The sequence below is a fragment of the Capsella rubella genome, unplaced genomic scaffold (genome assembly GCF_000375325.1).
Source record: "Capsella rubella cultivar Monte Gargano unplaced genomic scaffold, Caprub1_0 scaffold_1, whole genome shotgun sequence".
NCBI classification, from domain to species: Eukaryota; Viridiplantae; Streptophyta; class Magnoliopsida; order Brassicales; family Brassicaceae; genus Capsella; species Capsella rubella.
In genome coordinates this window covers 1564174-1582165 of record NW_006238923.1, presented here as the reverse complement: position 1 = coordinate 1582165, position 17992 = coordinate 1564174, and the positions used below count along the sequence as shown (strand labels likewise).

At 37.0% G+C, this 17992-nt stretch overlaps 5 protein-coding genes across 8 annotated transcripts; 3 read left to right on the top strand and 2 right to left on the bottom strand.

Annotated features, from left to right (window-relative positions):
- Positions 1 to 619: 619 nt before the first annotated feature.
- On the bottom strand, positions 620 to 1886 carry LOC17899136. Its single transcript, XM_006304194.2, has 2 exons — positions 1478 to 1886; positions 620 to 975 (listed from the first exon to the last, which is right to left on the bottom strand). The coding sequence occupies exons 1-2, from the start codon at positions 1799 to 1801 to the stop codon at positions 793 to 795; spliced, it is 507 nt and encodes a 168-aa protein (XP_006304256.1). The 5' UTR covers positions 1802 to 1886; the 3' UTR covers positions 620 to 792.
- A 17-nt stretch (positions 1887 to 1903) lies between these two features.
- Positions 1904 to 2957, top strand: LOC17900371. Its single transcript, XM_006304272.2, has 3 exons — positions 1904 to 2092; positions 2503 to 2582; positions 2733 to 2957. Exons 1-3 carry the CDS (start codon positions 1982 to 1984, stop codon positions 2800 to 2802), a joined length of 261 nt encoding a protein of 86 aa, XP_006304334.2. The 5' UTR covers positions 1904 to 1981; the 3' UTR covers positions 2803 to 2957.
- Positions 2958 to 3019: 62 nt separating this feature from the next.
- On the bottom strand, positions 3020 to 7665 carry LOC17899320 (glutamate receptor 3.4). 3 transcript variants are annotated; one of them, XM_006303834.2, is made up of 7 exons: positions 7341 to 7660; positions 6175 to 6598; positions 4725 to 6058; positions 4373 to 4650; positions 4267 to 4298; positions 3754 to 4163; positions 3020 to 3654 (listed from the first exon to the last, which is right to left on the bottom strand). In XM_006303834.2, exons 2-7 carry the CDS (start codon positions 6500 to 6502, stop codon positions 3184 to 3186), a joined length of 2853 nt encoding a protein of 950 aa, XP_006303896.2. In that variant the 5' UTR covers positions 6503 to 6598; positions 7341 to 7660; the 3' UTR covers positions 3020 to 3183. The 3 variants fall into 3 exon arrangements, with proteins under 3 accessions (XP_006303896.2, XP_023632760.1, XP_023632761.1); XM_023776992.1 differs by lacking the exon at positions 7341 to 7660 and adding an exon at positions 6704 to 6875; XM_023776993.1 differs by having other exon boundaries at positions 3493 to 3654; positions 3750 to 4163; positions 7341 to 7665.
- Positions 7666 to 8683: 1018 nt separating this feature from the next.
- On the top strand, positions 8684 to 10102 carry LOC17899435 (50S ribosomal protein L6, chloroplastic). Its single transcript, XM_006304122.2, has 3 exons — positions 8684 to 8802; positions 9212 to 9511; positions 9625 to 10102. The coding sequence occupies exons 1-3, from the start codon at positions 8768 to 8770 to the stop codon at positions 9959 to 9961; spliced, it is 672 nt and encodes a 223-aa protein (XP_006304184.1). The 5' UTR covers positions 8684 to 8767; the 3' UTR covers positions 9962 to 10102.
- A 284-nt stretch (positions 10103 to 10386) lies between these two features.
- Positions 10387 to 14056, top strand: LOC17898463 (NEDD8-activating enzyme E1 regulatory subunit AXR1). 2 transcript variants are annotated; one of them, XM_006307065.2, is made up of 14 exons: positions 10387 to 10551; positions 10671 to 10843; positions 10930 to 11093; positions 11293 to 11403; positions 11491 to 11570; positions 11685 to 11835; positions 11927 to 12020; positions 12170 to 12258; positions 12413 to 12486; positions 12574 to 12736; positions 12877 to 12962; positions 13286 to 13369; positions 13445 to 13625; positions 13761 to 14056. In XM_006307065.2, exons 1-14 carry the CDS (start codon positions 10460 to 10462, stop codon positions 13842 to 13844), a joined length of 1626 nt encoding a protein of 541 aa, XP_006307127.2. In that variant the 5' UTR covers positions 10387 to 10459; the 3' UTR covers positions 13845 to 14056. The 2 variants fall into 2 exon arrangements, with proteins under 2 accessions (XP_006307127.2, XP_023645177.1); XM_023789409.1 differs by lacking the exon at positions 10387 to 10551 and having other exon boundaries at positions 10799 to 10843; positions 10930 to 10971; positions 11070 to 11093.
- The last annotated feature ends 3936 nt before the right edge of the window (positions 14057 to 17992 follow it).

The following is a 17992-nucleotide window of genomic DNA, read 5'->3' as shown; positions in this document are numbered from 1 at the left end:
CTGCAGAAAATAAAAACAGAGAGATTTCGGTTCGAAAGAAGTGGAGGAGTCAAGATCGAACCTCACAAGATATACCATTGAGTGTTAGTAGTGTGAAGTTTTGTTCTGCTTATTTGATGAAAACTAAGCAGTGAAAAACTTTTTACTTGAAAAGTTCGAATGCAAATGGTTTTACGAGGTTCGGGAATTGACTTCCCCTGCAACATACTGAATTAGAAAGAAAAAAATTATTAGGTTAGAAATGTTTTTGGATTCCTTTTTGTGTTACAGTTACTGTTTTTCTTTCCTTGTTGTGGTTAGATGGAACCACATCAAGAACTTGGGAGTTTGTCTTTTCTTTCGCAGTTTGTATAAATATCTTATACAAGTATTGGCTTTTCACTTTCTCTTGTGTTTGCTTTGTAAAGCTTATGTGAGTTCGTCTGTGGGAAAGCTCACGCTTACTTTTTTACCAGACATTGGAGAGTCTAAAAAAAAAGTCATTGCAAGTAGTTTGCCTAAAACTCACACTTACTTTTATACCTGACATTCTGAAAAAAGTCATTGCAACGTACTTTGCCTTCTATCAAGACTCAAAGAGGACCACAATCTACTAAGAGAAGACCTAGGTCCAATGATGTAGAAAAGCAAAGAATGAATTTGAATTAAACCAAAGAAACCTTTCATTGTTGTTGAGCCAACAAACAACAATTCCACAGAAATAGGAAACCAATAACTTTTACACATAAAAGAAGAAGAAAAAGGATAAGTAGGCCTTCCACTTCCAGAGTGAGTAGCAAGCTGCTTTTTATCTCAAGCCATCTTTCTTCTGGGCATGATAGTGGATCTCTTGCCAACAGATCCGGTGCTTTTGGTGGATCGACAGACTAACCCACGAAGAACAGCCAGAATCCCAAAACCCATGAAAGGCACATACATCATTAGCAATCTGTCAGATGCCTTTCCTGAACCTATCATCTCTCCTAGGATTGCAGCCTAGATATTCACAGGAAAATGAAAGAAAGTTTAGAAGTAGATACAAATAGACACATGGTCATAGACTCATATTCACGCAGGATATTGCCAATTCTAAAACGACTAGATTCTAACAAGAACACAGACCAGACATAAGAGTAGACTATATCCACCATGAAACACTAGTAAGCTATATATACATACATATCATCACATTGAAAATATTACGGCAAGTTCAGAATTTTCCAAAAAGAATACAGTTGCACCTAGAAAAAGTGACATATACCAATCACACTGAGAACTCTAAGAAATTTTGAGAACTATTAGCAAATTTCAGAAACGAGTTTACTACCAAGATCTAATCAAATATTTACATGGATCAGCATGAATGATATCTGCAGATCCTCAATATCAACGAACAAAGTTGTGAATTTTACATGATCCGCTTGCCCTCAGATCAGTACACTAACCTAAAACCAGAAATCAAGAAAAATTTTAGAGACCAAAATAGAAACCACTGTACCATGGAAGTAACGAGGGAAGCTCCATACAACAAGCAGGTGGTACCAAACCACGACTTTCCGGCGAGAATACCGTAAACGTTAGCAATCGAGAGCGGCCATAGGAACAGAAGCTCATGCCACACAAGTCCAACTATGAAATGCGGTTTCTCCATGAGCAAGTAGTCTCCAAAATCGGCAATGTACTTGCTTTTCAGATCGGTGAGAACCGCCGGGTAGATTCCTCCAGGTAGTGACGTTTGGCCGTCAATGAGCGGCGCAATGATCGCCATTGAAGCAAAGAATACGAAGAGAGCTACGTCGATTAGCTTCCCTAAAGCTCCCATCTTTGCTTCCTTCTCTGATGATTTACTCCGCTCTGCTTCAAACTAAGTCGTTGACCGGAAAAACCTAGAAGAAGAAGACCAAATAAACCGGGAGGAATACTCCGGTTCAATTAATTGGTAGAGTTATAGTTTTAATTTCAATTTTTCAACTATTGTGTGTGTTCGAGCAGCAAGAGAAAGATGAGCGAGACGAGACCCGTGCCGAGAAGAGAGAGTCCATGGGGTTTACCTGAAGGTCACCGTGAGCCCAAAGCTCACCGCTGCAACGATCGTGTCGAGGACGTTATCCAGGTTCGCACCTTTCTTTTTTCCTTGTTAAAAAATTCGATTTTTCTTCTTCTTCTGATGAACCTATGAATCTCTCTTAAGATTTGGCAAATCTCCTGTTATTTTGTTTTTGGGGTTGATGAATTAAATAGGCTCGTAACATCAGAGAATCAGTGAAAGAAATCAATTTAGGGTTTTGCAAGGGTTCAGTTACTCATCATCATAAAGTAGAATGAATGGTTAATGGGATTTGGTGATGAAGGATGATTACTCTAATTCACTGGCTTTTATGAATCCGTCTTCAATTGTGTTTGTTGAAGCTTGTTTTGGATTTGTTGTAATATACACAGCTTTACTCCAATTGTTGGGCCATGATTATTGCAATCTTTTTGTAAATGAACCTATTTATGTTATAGCATTAGTACCTTTTGCAGGCGATGTTCGAGGGAAACCCATTTAAGACCATTCCAGGACCCTTCAAACTCTTCTACAGATGCATGCGCTCTAAGCCAGGGTATGTGCAAGTTCAGACTCTACCATCAAGTTTAGTTGATGCTTAGCTGAAGACCTTTAAGTCTTTTCTGCTTTCTTGTTGTTCTTAATCTTCCTCGGTTTGTTATTCACACTAAATGTGGAGCCTGAGCCTATCATATTGTTTTTTCAGAGAGGAACCAACCGAGCCGTTCACATACCTGGACTTGGAACCTCCAAAGAGAGAAGTTAAACTTGAGTAAAGTGATATTCACTCCCCTTTTTTTATTTCTTCGAACTATTTAGCTGAGCATGTAAGCGTCATGATTATGATTTTGAAGTTTCCCTTCGACATGTATCACCAACATCTTATTTTGTCATAATGCCAATAAAATTGATACTGGGAATTCCATTTCAATTTTGTCTATTGATAGTTCTGTTCACTTGCAAGCTTCTCTCTGAAATGTTAACTCTGATGAGGAAAAGAAGATGATTTTTTATAAAGTATCAGAAAAAGGATTTACAATTTATCTTTGGTTTTTGTGGTTTCCTTGAACTTTTCCTATTACAAAATCTTCTGATATGTTTATTTACCCTCTAAGTATGTTAATAGTCATTTAATATAATTGTTGAACTCTAATCTATTAAGGATTTTCGCGTTGTGAATGTGAACTCCCAGCTGCACTTTCGGTAGCTTTGAGTTTCTTGTTACTCTTCTGCTTAAGCATCTCCTTAATCTCTGCTTCCTTCTTATCCACAACTTTGATCAATTCCTTGAAACTCGGTGCACGTAAACCTCTCCCTGATCGAGATGGTTCAGACACTTCGCCTGCCCTTTCCTCATCTGCATTTTCTGGTTGTAACCTCTGGTACTGCCAGAAAACCCTCCAGAAGAAGACAGTGAGTGCCATGAAGCAAGTGATGCCACATATAAGGAAGAGTCCCCAGAAACTCTTGAGCGATAGCTGAGAGTCCTCACTGTTTGAGATCTGCATCGAGCATTCATGCTTGTAGTTAAGCCATTTCCTGTGAATTTTCTCAAGCTCCCCTTCTTCAGACAGTTGCAGGATAGCTGTCGACATGTCTACAGCTAAAGGGGAGTCTCTCTGGAATGCCTGCAATATTGGATTGAGAATTCTTGTGTCAGAAAGTTGTAGATAAACAGCAAAGATAATATATAGACAAGTAAGTTGCTTCAAAGTGTAATTACATACAAAACCCCAGCCCGTGCGTGTGAATTCTTGTCCTACTGTACGGAACTTGCAGTTGCTGTTTGTCAAAAGAACTTCAATGTAAGGAAGCTCGTCTACAATGGCTGCCACGCCGCCATCTTTGGGACCAAGTTGAAGAGCAGAAAGGTATTGTTCTTCGTCTTTCAAAAATTTAATCCTTGAAGGAGCTATGTTAAGCTCGTTGACCAGATAGTTCCGAGCAAAGGTACCGTCTTGAACTCCAATTAATTCATTGCTCGCTACCAAGGTATCTATTCCTTCAATTCGAGATGTCAGCTGTCTAACAGTTAGGATTGAAGTGAGACTGGCCGTGTAGCTTGAGTTGATGATCAAAACCACAAACAACCATATGATCAGCACCAGCCTCCCCAATGAACTGACCGTGTTCTCCCCTTAAAGATCAAAAGGAAAAAGTGAAATAAAATTACTTCTGTCCAACAATCTGAAAGCTCTGGTGTGAAGTCTACCAGGTTGCTTGAGTTACAGCGTACTTACTATGAGAGAAGAACATCGTTGAGAAGCTAAACCTGTAACAGTGAAGAGAAGGAAAATAAGGTCTAAATGTAAACTCAACCTCGGTGTCGAGAACTGGGAAACTAACCAGAAGATGGTGATGAGTTGACGCCTAGGAGGGCCACGGAATTCTTGGTTGAAGCGGTGTTCTAGAATCCAAACCATGGCTCCGACAAAAAGAAAGAAGGCTCCAGTGACAGCCCACATCTCTATAGTGAATGGTTTCAGGAATGACCAAGGACTAGACTTGGCCTCCTTAACTGGAGCCACCACTACAAGTCCTGATTCTATAAACGGTTGTGTGAAATCTACATATCTTGTTCTGTTTGTAACAATCGTGATATCTCCTACAGCTACATCGAAATTCTGATGAGAAAAAACACAGGTTAGTATCATCTCAAAGTTGTGAACTTGATTGAGTAATGTAGCAAGCAACTCACATCTGCAACAACTTCATTGACTAGATTATCGTAAGAAGGATTTCTCTTTCCGTCTCCATATAGTATATAAGTACGCGGAACAGGATACGGAAGCAATTCAATCGCGGCTTCAAAGACATCAATGCAGTAGCCTCTAACGCCAGGTGGGTTCTTATCCTTAGAGACGTAATCTGTATAGCTCACACGGTTAGGAACCCCTATTCTGAGTGGTTTTCCATTGTTAGGAAACACCCAACCGCGAGGAGACTTAGTTACTTCGCCTGGCCATATGATTCCATACAGATGCTGGTTTGCTGTAGATGTGTTTGGAGGGTTCGAGTTTAATATCTCTGGAGGTACCACAGAGAGACCCGAATGATTTGACCAGTACCCAACTCTGCGTGGACCTGTACCTTCTAAGTTTAGAATTTCGTAAGCTGGGTTAACCCGGTTTCTATCTGAATCAAACTGGATTGGCCCCGTCACACCAGTATGATTCATCCCAAGTATGATCTTCATAAACTTTTCCCCTCCATTGAAAACACTCAGTGCTGATAACTGAACAGTACTACCGTTTGTTTTGTGTAGATTTGGATCCTTGGAGAAAGTTATTTTATTGTTTTCTCTGAAGAAAACATCGAGTGCACGAGCAACTAACCAAACAGAATCATAAGCATACATTGCATATGAGTTGAAGCCAACATTGGGTGTAAGATTCTTCCATCTCGCCATAAATTGTGTCTTCGCAGTACTGTCATTTGTGTAATGCCGAAAAGCAACTACTCCTTGCAAGAGATCCATCGTGTTCGAATCCACGGGATCCATGGAATCCATAGCTGTAGGAAGCCAGTCTGTTGCGATCCAAACATAACCGCTTCCCATCATTCCAAGAGATTTAGCCACACGGAAAACATGTAAACCAGAGTCAGGATTCACATGAACAACGAAAACCCGAGATGCCATCAGATTTACAGAAACCAACAAGTCTTTGATGAAGGTAGCATCTGCACCAGGTGTAATTGCAGCCTTGTAAGAGATCCTGGAGCGTTTCTTGGCTAATACATCGCCTAGAACAGATACCCCGTTCCTACCACACTCATCATCAACAAATATCGCAATGACTTGTCTCCATCCGGAATAGGATACAAAATCTGCGATTGCATGCATTTGGAAGTAGTCGTTCTGCGTGGTGCGGAGGAAATATGGATATTGCAGAGAAGAGAGTGTCGGATCAGTTGCTCCAAAAGACAAGAGAGGCACATGAAGCTCATTAGCTACATAGGCAATCATGTGAGCAATCCCTGAAGATTGTGGACCAATGGCTGCAACTACTTTGGTTTCCATCAGCTGCAAAGCTACACCATAAGATTAATCATAATCATCATTCATTCTTTGGAGCATTTCCACAAACCATTAATGAGCTAAAAGTCAGATCCCTTTGGCTACTGCATCAAGAGAGAAGAAGATGTACCTCCCATGGTGCCAATAAATCCACTGCAATTTGAGTCTTGAAAGACAATATTAAGCTTGACACCCTTAAGTACAGTTTGATCAGCATTGACGTCATCCATAGCCGCTTTAAACGCGGGTTTAGCCGCTTTTCCGATAAAAGAATCATAAGTAAACAGAGCTCCAACATTTACAGAGCTAGGCCTCTGTGATAATGTCGGCAAAGAAGAAGACGAGTCTCTTGAGTAATTTCTTGTACAAGCACATTCCTTTGGAACGACCCATAAGACAGAAACACATAACAAGACAACTCTGATTGCTTTCGCCATTGAAACTCCTCTTACCATCATAAAAAAAAAATCCTATATTTATTCGAATATCCAGCAAAAGCACTGGTTTTTATCTTCCTCGGCTCACAGAACCATTTGAATTAATTGAAGTAACACCTGCGAAATAAACAATGCCCAACATGAATCAGAATCCAGATTAACACATAAAAAAAAGGAGAAAGAAAAAAAAAATGTCTGATGAACGAAGGCAGGCAAGCGAACCAAGATATGAGGAGTTAGATTCTGTAGAGAGATTGGTGTACACACATTTGTGTCTGTATACTTATAAAATAAATGTATTTGTATAATGAGGCCTTTGGATTTTAGAAACTGGTGCCTACATGTGCAGAAGAAACTAGGCACTGAAGATAAAGAAGCGTAAGGGAGAGCCGTCTTAAAGATGGTTTGCAAACAAAAAAGGAAAAAGCGTAATTAATAATTGTTCAATGAACAGAGAATCAAATGATGATATGTCAATTTGTTAACAAATAATTAAATCATAAACAGACACTAATTAGTATCGGTGTTATATTCCAACTTGAATAAAATGAAAAAGAGACAGTGCATGACTTAATTCTGTGGAACATGGCAGTGAGTGAGTGGTGGATAAAAAAGAAGAAAAAAAGTGGAAAAGTACATTCATACAATACAAGTATCGGATTAAATTTTAATGATTTTATTAAAACGCAAATTACACTTGTAATTAGTAGATCTACTATTAGATTGCATTGAGAGGATATTGCTTTGAGATTTTGGGACCAAAAACTAAAAGAGAGTATAACTTCTTCATAAGGATATGTAAGAACAAAAAGAAAAACCAAGAAATGGATGCAAATGAAAAAAAAGAAGGAGAAGCAACCTTTGGAATACAAACTTTAATCAGAGATCTGTATTCTACAGAGGTAAACGAGTGATTGAGAGGCACTAAGCATAAAGAAGAAAGACAAAGAAAAGAAGCAGAAGAAGACGCAGCAGTAGCAGAAGAAGAACTATTTCTGAGCTCAAGCAAAGAATAAATTATCATAATAATATTCTCTCTCTTTTTTTTTCTTTCTTATTATTTTTTCTTGGTCTTTGATCTTTCTGCGAGATATGTAAACTTTTGTTTTGGAGTGCCATTTCTGGAGTAGTCAGTGTAGACGTGGGGTATCCATGCTTTTCTTGTGTCCTCAATACTATTGGAGAATCCACTTTTACTCTGGCTATGGTATTGGTAACTCTCATCATTTATGAAGGTACTTAATGCATTTTTACGGTAAGATAGTGATGCGGTTTGGTTAAAACAGATTGTAGTGAAATGGTAATTAGCTACATGAAGATGAACGAAGGTGTAAAAGTGTGAATGTGACGACCCAATTGCTCGAAGGCCGCCTTCGTCAAATCAATTTCACAATTTTAAGAGAAGAGATATTTTTCAGACATAAATAGTAGAGTAATAGAGTAGTACTATTGACTAGGGACACAGAATCTCTCATAATACGATATAAAAGGTTGCATGAAACACATGGACTCGACTGTTCTTTTATCTTTAGAGTGTTCATAAAGGAATGTTATAAAACAAAAACAAAAAACTTATAATAAAGAGCTTGTTATTATTTAGTTCTTTATTGGAATTTTCATATTTGTTATTTGTTCACACTTAATAAATAATATGCCACTGAACTTAAACCCACAAATATCTTGTGGATATATATCGTGTGATCGAACTTTTTTTATAAATACAAAAATTATTGATGAAAAGAAATGTGAACCAGGAAAATATACACTTCATTTATCTTTCTTCTTTGAAAATTCCTCAGTTTGTTATGTGGATTTTTCTAAGGGTGAGGGTCCATTTCATCTTTAATTTTGTCTGTTCGAGTAAAGCCATGACGACTATAACGTATTGACATCTTAATAACATATACTTAATTTGGGATAAACACAATTTTTTTTAATATGGATGTTAACGCATCTATTACAATTTGTTGACCTCGTTTATTTTAATCTAAACCCGACGACCACGTCGATAACATAAGTGTGATTCCCATATTTCAGCTTTTATTGTTTAATGGGTTATAAAAATTATCAATGAACATGTTTGATAATTTGGGCCAGATGACGATGTTTATAGTAATGGGCCCTAAAATAGTGAGATAAATGGGCCGGGAAGACAACAGAAATAATTTTGAAAGGGGGTGATTACAGAAGGTGACGCTGGATAAGTCTCTTCTGGATAAAACACTCTTCAACTCTCCATCCTCCTCCTGGAGCAGAGCTCAGAGCTCCATCATCAAATTCCTACCAATGGCTTCCTCACTCGTTTCTTCTTTTCAACCCAGGTATACTCTTCAAATACCCTTTGTGCCGAATCTTATTTTTGTCATTCGTCTAGGGTTCGTTTTTCTTTACTTGGCATTTTCTACTCAAAATTCTCGTTGAATTGGGGGTTTCATGAGCCTTTCAAGAGTCTTTTTGACTAGTTAACTCTTTATAAATCGACTGAAATGTCAAATTAGTTGGTGATTTTTGAAACTCTGGATTTGTGTTATGTGGAACTCAGTATGTCAAAGCAGGATTCTAGAAGTTTTTAGCCATGGAAACTGGAATTGCTATAAGAATGTAGTAGCTCTTCTTTAATCTAACGTTATCCTGGTTCCAATTCAGTTCCTCTGAATTGGTTTAGTGGTAGAGTTTACATTTCTAGACATTTTTTTGGTCTAAAGACAGAGAACTTCCCCTTTGTTTTAGGTCAGCATTTTTGGGAGATAGGAATGTGTTCAAGGTCTCAAGCACCCCATTTGCTCAAGTGGGTTTCTCCAGTAAGACCATTGAGTGCAAGGAATCAAGGATAGGAAAACAACCAATCGCTGTACCTTCCAATGTAACCATTGCTTTAGAAGGTCAAGACTTGAAAGTGAAAGGTCCACTGGGAGAGTTGGCTTTAACTTACCCACGAGAAGTTGAGCTTACCAAGGAAGATTCAGGTTTCTTAAGGGTCAAAAAGACCGTCGAAACTAGAAGAGCCAACCAAATGCACGGCCTTTTCAGGTTACTAAGTTCTCTCACTTTTTCGTTGTTTCCAATTGGGAAAATTGCAGGTGAAGTGTCTCACTTTCTTGAGGCTTAAAGATTGTTTGTTTAAATCCTTTTTGAACTTTCAGGACGCTAACAGATAACATGGTTGTGGGAGTATCAAAGGGATTTGAGAAGAAACTTATACTTGTGGGTGTTGGTTACCGTGCAACAGTCGAAGGGAAAGAGTTAGTACTGAATCTCGGGTTCTCGCACCCGGTTAAGATGCAGATACCGGATAGTCTGAAAGTGAAAGTGGAAGAGAACACAAGAATCACAGTGAGTGGTTACGACAAGAGTGAAATCGGGCAGTTTGCTGCGACGGTTAGGAAGTGGAGGCCACCGGAGCCATACAAGGGTAAAGGAGTCAAGTATTCGGATGAGATTGTTCGGAGGAAGGAAGGAAAAGCTGGAAAGAAGAAGTGATCTTCATTTGCATTGCTATCTCTCTACTTTCTTGTCTACTTCCAATGTTAATGTGTATTTTGCTCATATCTGTTTAGAAAATGGAGATGTTTGTTTTGGGATTCTTCACAAGTTTTAAAGGAACCCATTAATTGTTTTTAATGCTCTGAGAAATGTCATCTAAATGTTTCTACCCCAAATCCAGATGATTTTTTATTGGAAATTTAAAAGAGAATAAGAACTTAGGCGTTTTATCAAACTTGTAATTCCTAAACTTCTACAGCATCTAATTTAAAAGAGAATAAAATCCTGACCAATCTGAACCGAACCGAATAAAAGATCATGGGTTAGTTGTAACCAAAATCGTACCAGTAGACGACAATGTCGGTTTAAATTTGCTTTTATAACCGATATTCATAAAAAAAAACTCGTATAGAGATTTTGGGTATCAGAGTGTTCACCGGAAAGGCCGAAAAAAACTCGTCTCAGGCTCACTCGTTCATTGTCTCAGCTGCGAAGATGAGAGGCGAAGCTGTGAAAAGAGCGAGAAAACAGGTTGACGAAGAGCTAACATTGTCGGAGCCTAAAACCAAGTACGATCGTCAACTCAGGTATACTCTTTTCCTCCTCCAACTCTGTCTCTCTAATTATTCTACACCGCTCTTTGTACGATTCTTCTTCGGATGAGAATTGATTGATGAAGTAATCGGGGAATTGGGAAAAATCTTAGGATATGGGGGGAGCTAGGTCAATCGGCTTTGGAAGAAGCGAGTATCTGTTTGCTCAATTGTGGCCCTACTGGCTCCGAGGCCTTGAAGAATCTCGTCCTTGGTGGAGTTGGCAGCATCACCGTCGTTGATGGATCCAAGGTTCAAATCGGTGACCTCGGAAACAATTTCATGGGTATTTTGACTATTTTTTTTGAATTTTTCTTTGTATTTCTTCTCGAGTTTTTGGGGACTTACTTGGGTTTGTTTTTACATGTGAAGTCGATGCCAAGAGTGTTGGCCAGTCTAAAGCTAAATCTGTTTGTACGTTTCTCCAAGAGCTTAACGATGCTGTTAAAGCCAAGTTTATCGAGGAGAATCCAGACACCCTGATTACAACTAACCCATCTTTCTTCTCCCAGTTCACTCTCGTTATAGCCACTCAGGTAGTATTCTGTTTCTGTTTGTTAAGTTGTCATCTTCTCTACTGATTGTGTGCTCCACCTTTCCCAAGTTGGGATTCCTGCTTGCATTCAATCACCAGGGAAAGCCTTCCTGGTCCTTCACAGGATATTGCCATATTAGTCTTTCTTTGTTATCTAACTCCATTTTTCCATCCCCTTTTCCGATGTTGGTTTCTTGTAGCTGGTGGAAGATTCAATGGTGAAACTTGATAGGATCTGTCGAGAAGCTAACATCAAGTTGGTTTTGGTTCGCTCATACGGCCTTGTTGGATTTGTTCGCATCTCTGTAAAGGTAATACCTTTCTTGACCCAATATGTGTCAGATTACTATACAGTAATATGCTGTGGTGCTAAGTTCTATTCTTTTCTTGTTTATCAGGAGCACACCATAGTTGACTCAAAACCTGATCATTTTCTGGATGACCTTCGCTTGAATAATCCATGGCCTGAACTCAGGAGGTTTCACTGTTCTTGTTTTCTCTCTCATTATGTTATCTGGCATCCTTTAACATTGTGGTTGTGGTTGGACGATTAAGTGATATCTGATATTCTTAACTATTCATTGAACGGCAGTTTTGTGGAAACCATTGATCTAAATGTATTAGATCCCGCTGCACATAAGCACATACCTTATGTCGTCATTCTTGTGAAGATGGCTGATCAGTGGGCTCAATCCCATAGTGGTAATCTTCCCTCCACCAGAGAAGAAAAAAAAGAGTTTAAGGTGTAATTTTTTTTTCTTTTTTTTTGTAACTTGCAAATTCATTAGCTAGCTTGCTTTCTTATGCTTCCTTGTTATATCTTTGAAATCTAAGGATTTGGTTAAGTCCAAGATGGTAACTATGGATGAAGATAACTACAGAGAAGCTATTGAAGCCGCTTTCAAAGTTTTTGCTCCTCGTGGAATCAGTAAGTAGATATCTTGTTTGGCGTGGGTAGAACTTGACTTAATATTTGGTACTTCCATGCCACATATGTTTACTGTTTTAATGTTTGAGTATATTAGAGGTCAAATCACAGTATCCCTCATGTTGAACCTAATTTGTTTTCTCTTCCAGGTTCAGAGATTCAAAAAATTAGTAATGATAGTTGTGCCGAAGTGAGTTCAAATTCCTCGGATTTTTGGGTGATGGTGGCAGCTCTGAAGGTTTGAAACTTGAAACTTGCTTTACTAAAACACATATTGCAAATGGTTGGGAAAATTGTTCAGAGTTTTACTTCAATAAATCTTATGTTTCCATTTACCACAACTCACTTTGATTTGACATCATAAAGTACTCATACATAATCTCCATCTGCAGGAGTTTGTTTCAAACGAAGGTGATGGAGAGGCACCCCTTGAAGGCTCTATACCAGATATGACGTCTTCAACTGAGTGAGTGCACTTGTCTTAATGGCACTGAAATCCATCCTCTATCTATTTTTCCCATTGGTTACACAGCTGTGGGCTTGTTCTTTGCAGACACTATATCAATTTGCAGAAAGTTTATATATCCAAAGCCGAGGCTGATTTTCTTTTCATGGAGGAACGAGTAAAAAACATTTTAAAGAAGATCGGTCGAGATCCTAGCAGCATTTCAAAATCAACAATCAAGAGCTTCTGCAAGAATGCTAGGAAACTTAAAGTGAGAATGCTAACCTTTGAAACAAATTTTGTTTGTATTCAAATGTCAATGTTCTGCCTGTTGCGTATTTGCTTGATCTTTAGGAGGAGTATCAGAACATTTTTTTGAGTAAAACATAAATCGAATTCTGGGCTTTGTAGGTATGCAGATATCGAATGGTAGAGGACGAGTTCAGCAATCCTTCTGTAACCGATATTCAAAAGTATTTAGCGGACGAAGACTACAGGTGCGAATGTTTTCACAGAATTTTCCCTTTTGATACTAGTACAAAATCATCAATGATGTGAAAGATGACATTTCAACAAAACAGTTGCTCTTTTGTCTGTCTCGTGATACATGCAGTAAAATGTTGTGATTGAATATTGCACGAGCATTTTGCAAAACTGCAAAAAAAGTTACAGTATAAGTTATTATTTAATCAACCTGAGCTAACCAAATCTTTTAGCTCATCTTAAGCTTACATAGCAGCAAAATAGATTCTGGCTTTAGTTCAAAATTTTTTTTATGCTTGCATGTTTAGCTTTTATGCTAATACTGTTACCGTCACAGTGGTGCAATGGGATTTTATATTCTTCTCAGAGCTGTTGACAAATTTGCTGCCAACTATAACAAGTTCCCTGGACAGTTTGATGGGTAAGAAACTCATTATGGCATGAAGCTCAATCTTATTTCTTTGTTTGGCTATTAACACGCAATATTGTTTGTTAGAGGAATGGATGAAGACATTTTTCGGTTAAAAAGTATTGCATCGAGTCTTCTGACCGACTTGGGCTGTAATGGCTCTGTACTCCCCGATGACCTCATCAACGAAATGTGTCGATTCGGTGCCTCTGAGCTTCATGTTGTATCTGCCTTTACTGGAGGAATCGCGTCTCAAGAAGTCATCAAGGTACGATTTATATATCCTTCTTATTGTTTCAATTTGAAGAGTCTTATTGGGAATTCACCAGCTTTTAGACATGCATACCGAGATGATTTAATTTGTAGTTGCCTCTCTCTCTCTCTCTCTCTTTATTTGTTGCAGCTTGTTACAAAGCAGTTTGTTCCAATGGTGGGGACGTACATCTTCAATGGCATTGATCACAAGTCTCAGTTATTGACATTGTAGAAGATCTTTCTTTACACGTTAGCTCGAAACAGAGAGAGGGTGTGTGCTTTTATCATCTCTATTTATTCTTATCCGAGTCGAAAAAGGACATTTCTGCGATAATCATGAAACAAACTGCTAAAGCCAACACCATTTGACTCCGAATTTTCCATGTTTCTTCGCTTCGTCGTTAGGATTTACAAAAAGAAATAGAAAAAGAAATTGAAGTTTCATTTGCGTAATATTTGACCAGTTTGGGTGAAGCTAGTTTCACAGAATGGGCCAGAGTAAGCCCATTTTACACATTTTTTCTAGTCAGCAAAGGTTTAGATGAGATGATTTCTACAATCATACGAACGACAAGAAAAATGGGATTAATCAAAATGGAATATTAAAATTGTCTAGAAAGTTAATGGGCATAAAAGAATCAATTACGTCAGTTTGCTGATTCAAGAGAAAAGATAAGAGCCACAAATACAATTTGTGGGAAATAAAGAGAATAAAGAAATGGGTGTGGGGTTATGACAAATACATGAATTACTAGAGGCCATTGAAGCTCGGTGGGATTCACAACCATGGCATTTCGTTTTCGATCAAACTATACATGACACCCTTTTCTCTTAAGTGCATAAAAATTTGCACTTGTTTTTTTTTTTTTTTTTCTGAACGAACAATTTGCATTTGAATTTTTTTTTATTTTACGAAATTTAAATTTGCATTTTTTTTAAAGATGGTATAATAATAGTCTTTTAAGTCTTGACATAAAGTCTTGTGAACTTCTAATGTCGACCGCAGCCGACATCCGCGTCTGTCGTTTCCATCTACATGGATGGAGTTTGAATTTTGTGAATAGCATCTGCCAAAAGAAAAAAGTTGTAATGATGCGAAACGAATCTTTTAATTAAGATTTAAAACAATTATCACCCTTAACAGAGTCTAAGATATAACTTTGTTAATGCATTATGCTAGTCGCAATTTTGTTATGTATCTACCATCAAATACACTGTAAACTTACACTATCACTTTGAATCTATGTTATGACATGGCAACGACACTAATACGGAGTTTGAAATATGTTTTATATAGAAGAAACAAATGAAAGTCGTACTTATATGATAACATATTTCAAAAAGTAAAGAAAAAAAAAAAACAGGTTAAGATCTTTTTTTTTTTTTTGGTATCTCCTTATAAGACCAGCTCTGGACAAAAAGGAAAAAAACGATATAAAAGAGAAGAGTGGTTTCTGAAAGAGGAGTTAGCTACAAGAAACAGATGGATGGATGGAAAATGGGATGTCAGCTTTTAAAGGGTTTTTGCTTGAAGAAGAGAGTAAGCAAACCTTAGACATTGAATTAGGTAAAGTGGCAGTCTCCTCTTTCAAGCAAAGCACCTAACTTCTACCACCGTCTCCTCGATCTCCTCTTTCACCAATTCATTAAATTTGATATTACCATATTATAAACCGACCTTCTAAACCGATCGGTTAGCTAAAAAGCTAGTAACATAGCACTTGTGGACTTTAGGTGTACACGACCAATACCTTTCATTACGAATTTATGGAGAGCGTCAATGTCGATCGGTTACGAACGGTGAATACTTAAATGACACTCTCTTTACGCTGTATTATTATTGGTGGCCATACATACATACATACATATATCATATATGTGTCTTATAATAAATTAACAGTTCATTTCGTATTATTAAAGTATTGCATGCATGTGTCTACTTCACTTTTATAATGGTTATGGTATGGAACTTTTTAGTCTTTTGACTTCCCTCTTTATATGTATCGGTTGCCTAATGGTAGATTCGTGCTTTTCTTTTTTTTGCTAAAATTGAGCTGTAATTTGTTACAGAGGCTTATATACCACCGATTAATTTATAAGTTCTATAACTATAGGACATTGCTTTTTTTGAGAGTAAGTATATATAGGTGTTACATATCTATATATATCCATACATTCTATAATATATGTGTAAATGTAGACAAACATGTTTGAAATAAAACCATGTGGTTTGGTTTACAGCTAATATGACACACCATACACGTTATACTTGACCATATCACCATCCTTTACAAACTAAGAAACCCTGCATATAGTATAAGATAGCAGTTTTTCATATTCACCGGATTTAAAAATATATATGATGAATGATAGATCTGAATTTAACATTAAATAAAAAAGTGGATAACATTGATCGAATCAATTTCGTTGCAGTATCGTCTGTGTTTGTTATTCAAACAAAATACTGATAGCACCGACTTCTTGAATGCTCACATGCCATGAGCACAGCCATCGATGGAATATTTACGTTATCATAACAAAAACTTTGATGATTTTCTTTTCTTATTCCCATAGTGTTCAGAAATCTGCTTGAGAAAAGAATTAGACATCGAAAATTTAAAATAGTAAAAAATACTACAGTACTGTTTTATAAATGATCATTTATCTATATAATCTGTGTGTGTGTGTGTTTCATGCATGTTTCAGTTACGACATATATATGTGTTCCCAAGGACTGAAAATATGTCTTCAAACCAGTGTTTTGAACTGAATTTTATAATAATTCTTACGACATTGGGAACAGAAAATTATGGTGGCATCAACTGATAAGCTGAGGTTTAGTACTAAATAATGGACAATGGAAATAAAATATAAAAATCAAGTAATTTAACAATTGACCAATACTGTCGACCACAATGAAAAAAAAAAACGAACAATCCCTATCCACAAAAATGAAGATGCACAGATGCAAAAAAAACTCCAAAACTAAGCCGAGGGACATCACATAACATTAACATATACATATACAAATCGGTCAAACGGAACTATATCTCAAAATTCATGAACAAACCGATGGCCAAGTGATGTGGCATCATTTTGGACACAGTTACACTAAACTCAGCATGCTCCCAACAAGTACATCAGTGTGGTTTTCTGAAACATTTATTCATGATGACACGTGGAAAAGCTCGTGACGTGAGACCCACTTGTCACCTTTGGGATACTGATTTTGCAGTGTAAAGCCTTGTGATGCAAATCGGAAAACATCACATGATGACTAGTACAGTCGCAGAATCTCTCTCTCTAATGAACTGAAAAGACCCGACGACTACAATAGTAGTAATTAACTGTCTTTAATTTTATTGTCCTCTGCCTAAAGCCAACCTATACATATACAATGAATTTTTGGTGTTGCATGTAAATCTAGATGATCGAGTGTGTAGCATTCATTTATAAAGGCTTTGCGCTGATATATGAAAGAAAAAGAAATGGTAACGGTGTTGGTTCGTTAAGATCAGTAGATCACGTGAAAATAAATGTATACGATTGTTTCATTTCATGTCAACCAATATTGAATAGTCAATTACTACTATTTTTACCAACCAATTTATAACATCTCCCCACCACCCTATTCTGATCATGTGGCGAGGGTCAGCGTCGTCAAGTCAACCAATGAAAGTGCATGCCTGATCTCATTCCAAGTAATATCTCTAATCCCTATCGCTCTACGCATAGACAAATACCGTTTGTGTCAAACAGACCTAGAGTAACGTAACGTAACGTATATAACTAATTAACCCACTTACATGTTACATATTACAAGCTCGAAAATAAATATTTTTTTTTAAATCTAATTTGTTGTTTTATACCAACAAGTATATATATCTAATCTATTCAGAGACCAAAAGACCAAAAATCGTGGTACCATGCTTCTTTGTAATGATGTAATGTGTTAATATTCATTAAGAAAAAAGAAAAAAAAAATCCAAGTAATTATTATTATTATTATTTTGTTATGCGTTTATTTTTGTTTATTTTCATTATGCGTTTATTTTTGTTTGTTTGTTAATAACAATTGCGTTTTGTTTGTATCATAGTGATTGGTAAATAAAGGTATTTTGATTTTACAAGCATTATTATGAATCGGTGCAGAACTGTTAAAAAATAAAGAGATGGTGTGGTAACTTGGTGGTGTATATAGGACCATAAAAAAAAAAACATACTACAATAATGATTCAAAACTTCGAATTAGGAATCATTAAATGGTGAAGAAAACAAAAATTATATTTATGTACAATTGTACAGGGATAGTTTGGTAAATTTAACAAAAATATAGGTGTGGTTTATTAAATAAGAAGTAGAGACGGTTAAGAAGTCGTT

Excerpts from the sequence above, each read along its gene's own strand:
- LOC17898463 (XM_006307065.2), top strand. The coding sequence starts at position 10,460 with ATGAGAGGCGAAGCTGTGAAAAGAGCGAGAAAACAGGTTGACGAAGAG. Across the intron at positions 11,404-11,490 it reads TTGTTCGCATCTCTGTAAAG|GAGCACACCATAGTTGACTC; the intron begins GTAATACCTTTC and ends CTTGTTTATCAG. Across the intron at positions 12,487-12,573 it reads GATATGACGTCTTCAACTGA|ACACTATATCAATTTGCAGA; the intron begins GTGAGTGCACTT and ends TGTTCTTTGCAG.
- LOC17900371 (XM_006304272.2), top strand. The coding sequence starts at position 1,982 with ATGAGCGAGACGAGACCCGTGCCGAGAAGAGAGAGTCCATGGGGTTTA. Across the intron at positions 2,093-2,502 it reads GTGTCGAGGACGTTATCCAG|GCGATGTTCGAGGGAAACCC; the intron begins GTTCGCACCTTT and ends TACCTTTTGCAG. Across the intron at positions 2,583-2,732 it reads TGCATGCGCTCTAAGCCAGG|AGAGGAACCAACCGAGCCGT; the intron begins GTATGTGCAAGT and ends TTGTTTTTTCAG.
- LOC17899435 (XM_006304122.2), top strand. The coding sequence starts at position 8,768 with ATGGCTTCCTCACTCGTTTCTTCTTTTCAACCCAG. Across the intron at positions 8,803-9,211 it reads GTTTCTTCTTTTCAACCCAG|GTCAGCATTTTTGGGAGATA; the intron begins GTATACTCTTCA and ends CCTTTGTTTTAG. Across the intron at positions 9,512-9,624 it reads CAAATGCACGGCCTTTTCAG|GACGCTAACAGATAACATGG; the intron begins GTTACTAAGTTC and ends TTGAACTTTCAG.
- LOC17899136 (XM_006304194.2), bottom strand. The coding sequence starts at position 1,801 with ATGGGAGCTTTAGGGAAGCTAATCGACGTAGCTCTCTTCGTATTCTTT. Across the intron at positions 976-1,477 it reads CTTCCCTCGTTACTTCCATG|GCTGCAATCCTAGGAGAGAT; the intron begins GTACAGTGGTTT and ends GTGAATATCTAG.
- LOC17899320 (XM_006303834.2), bottom strand. The coding sequence starts at position 6,502 with ATGATGGTAAGAGGAGTTTCAATGGCGAAAGCAATCAGAGTTGTCTTG. Across the intron at positions 6,059-6,174 it reads ATTTATTGGCACCATGGGAG|CTTTGCAGCTGATGGAAACC; the intron begins GTACATCTTCTT and ends CTTATGGTGTAG. Across the intron at positions 4,651-4,724 it reads TCAATGAAGTTGTTGCAGAT|AATTTCGATGTAGCTGTAGG; the intron begins GTGAGTTGCTTG and ends TTTTCTCATCAG.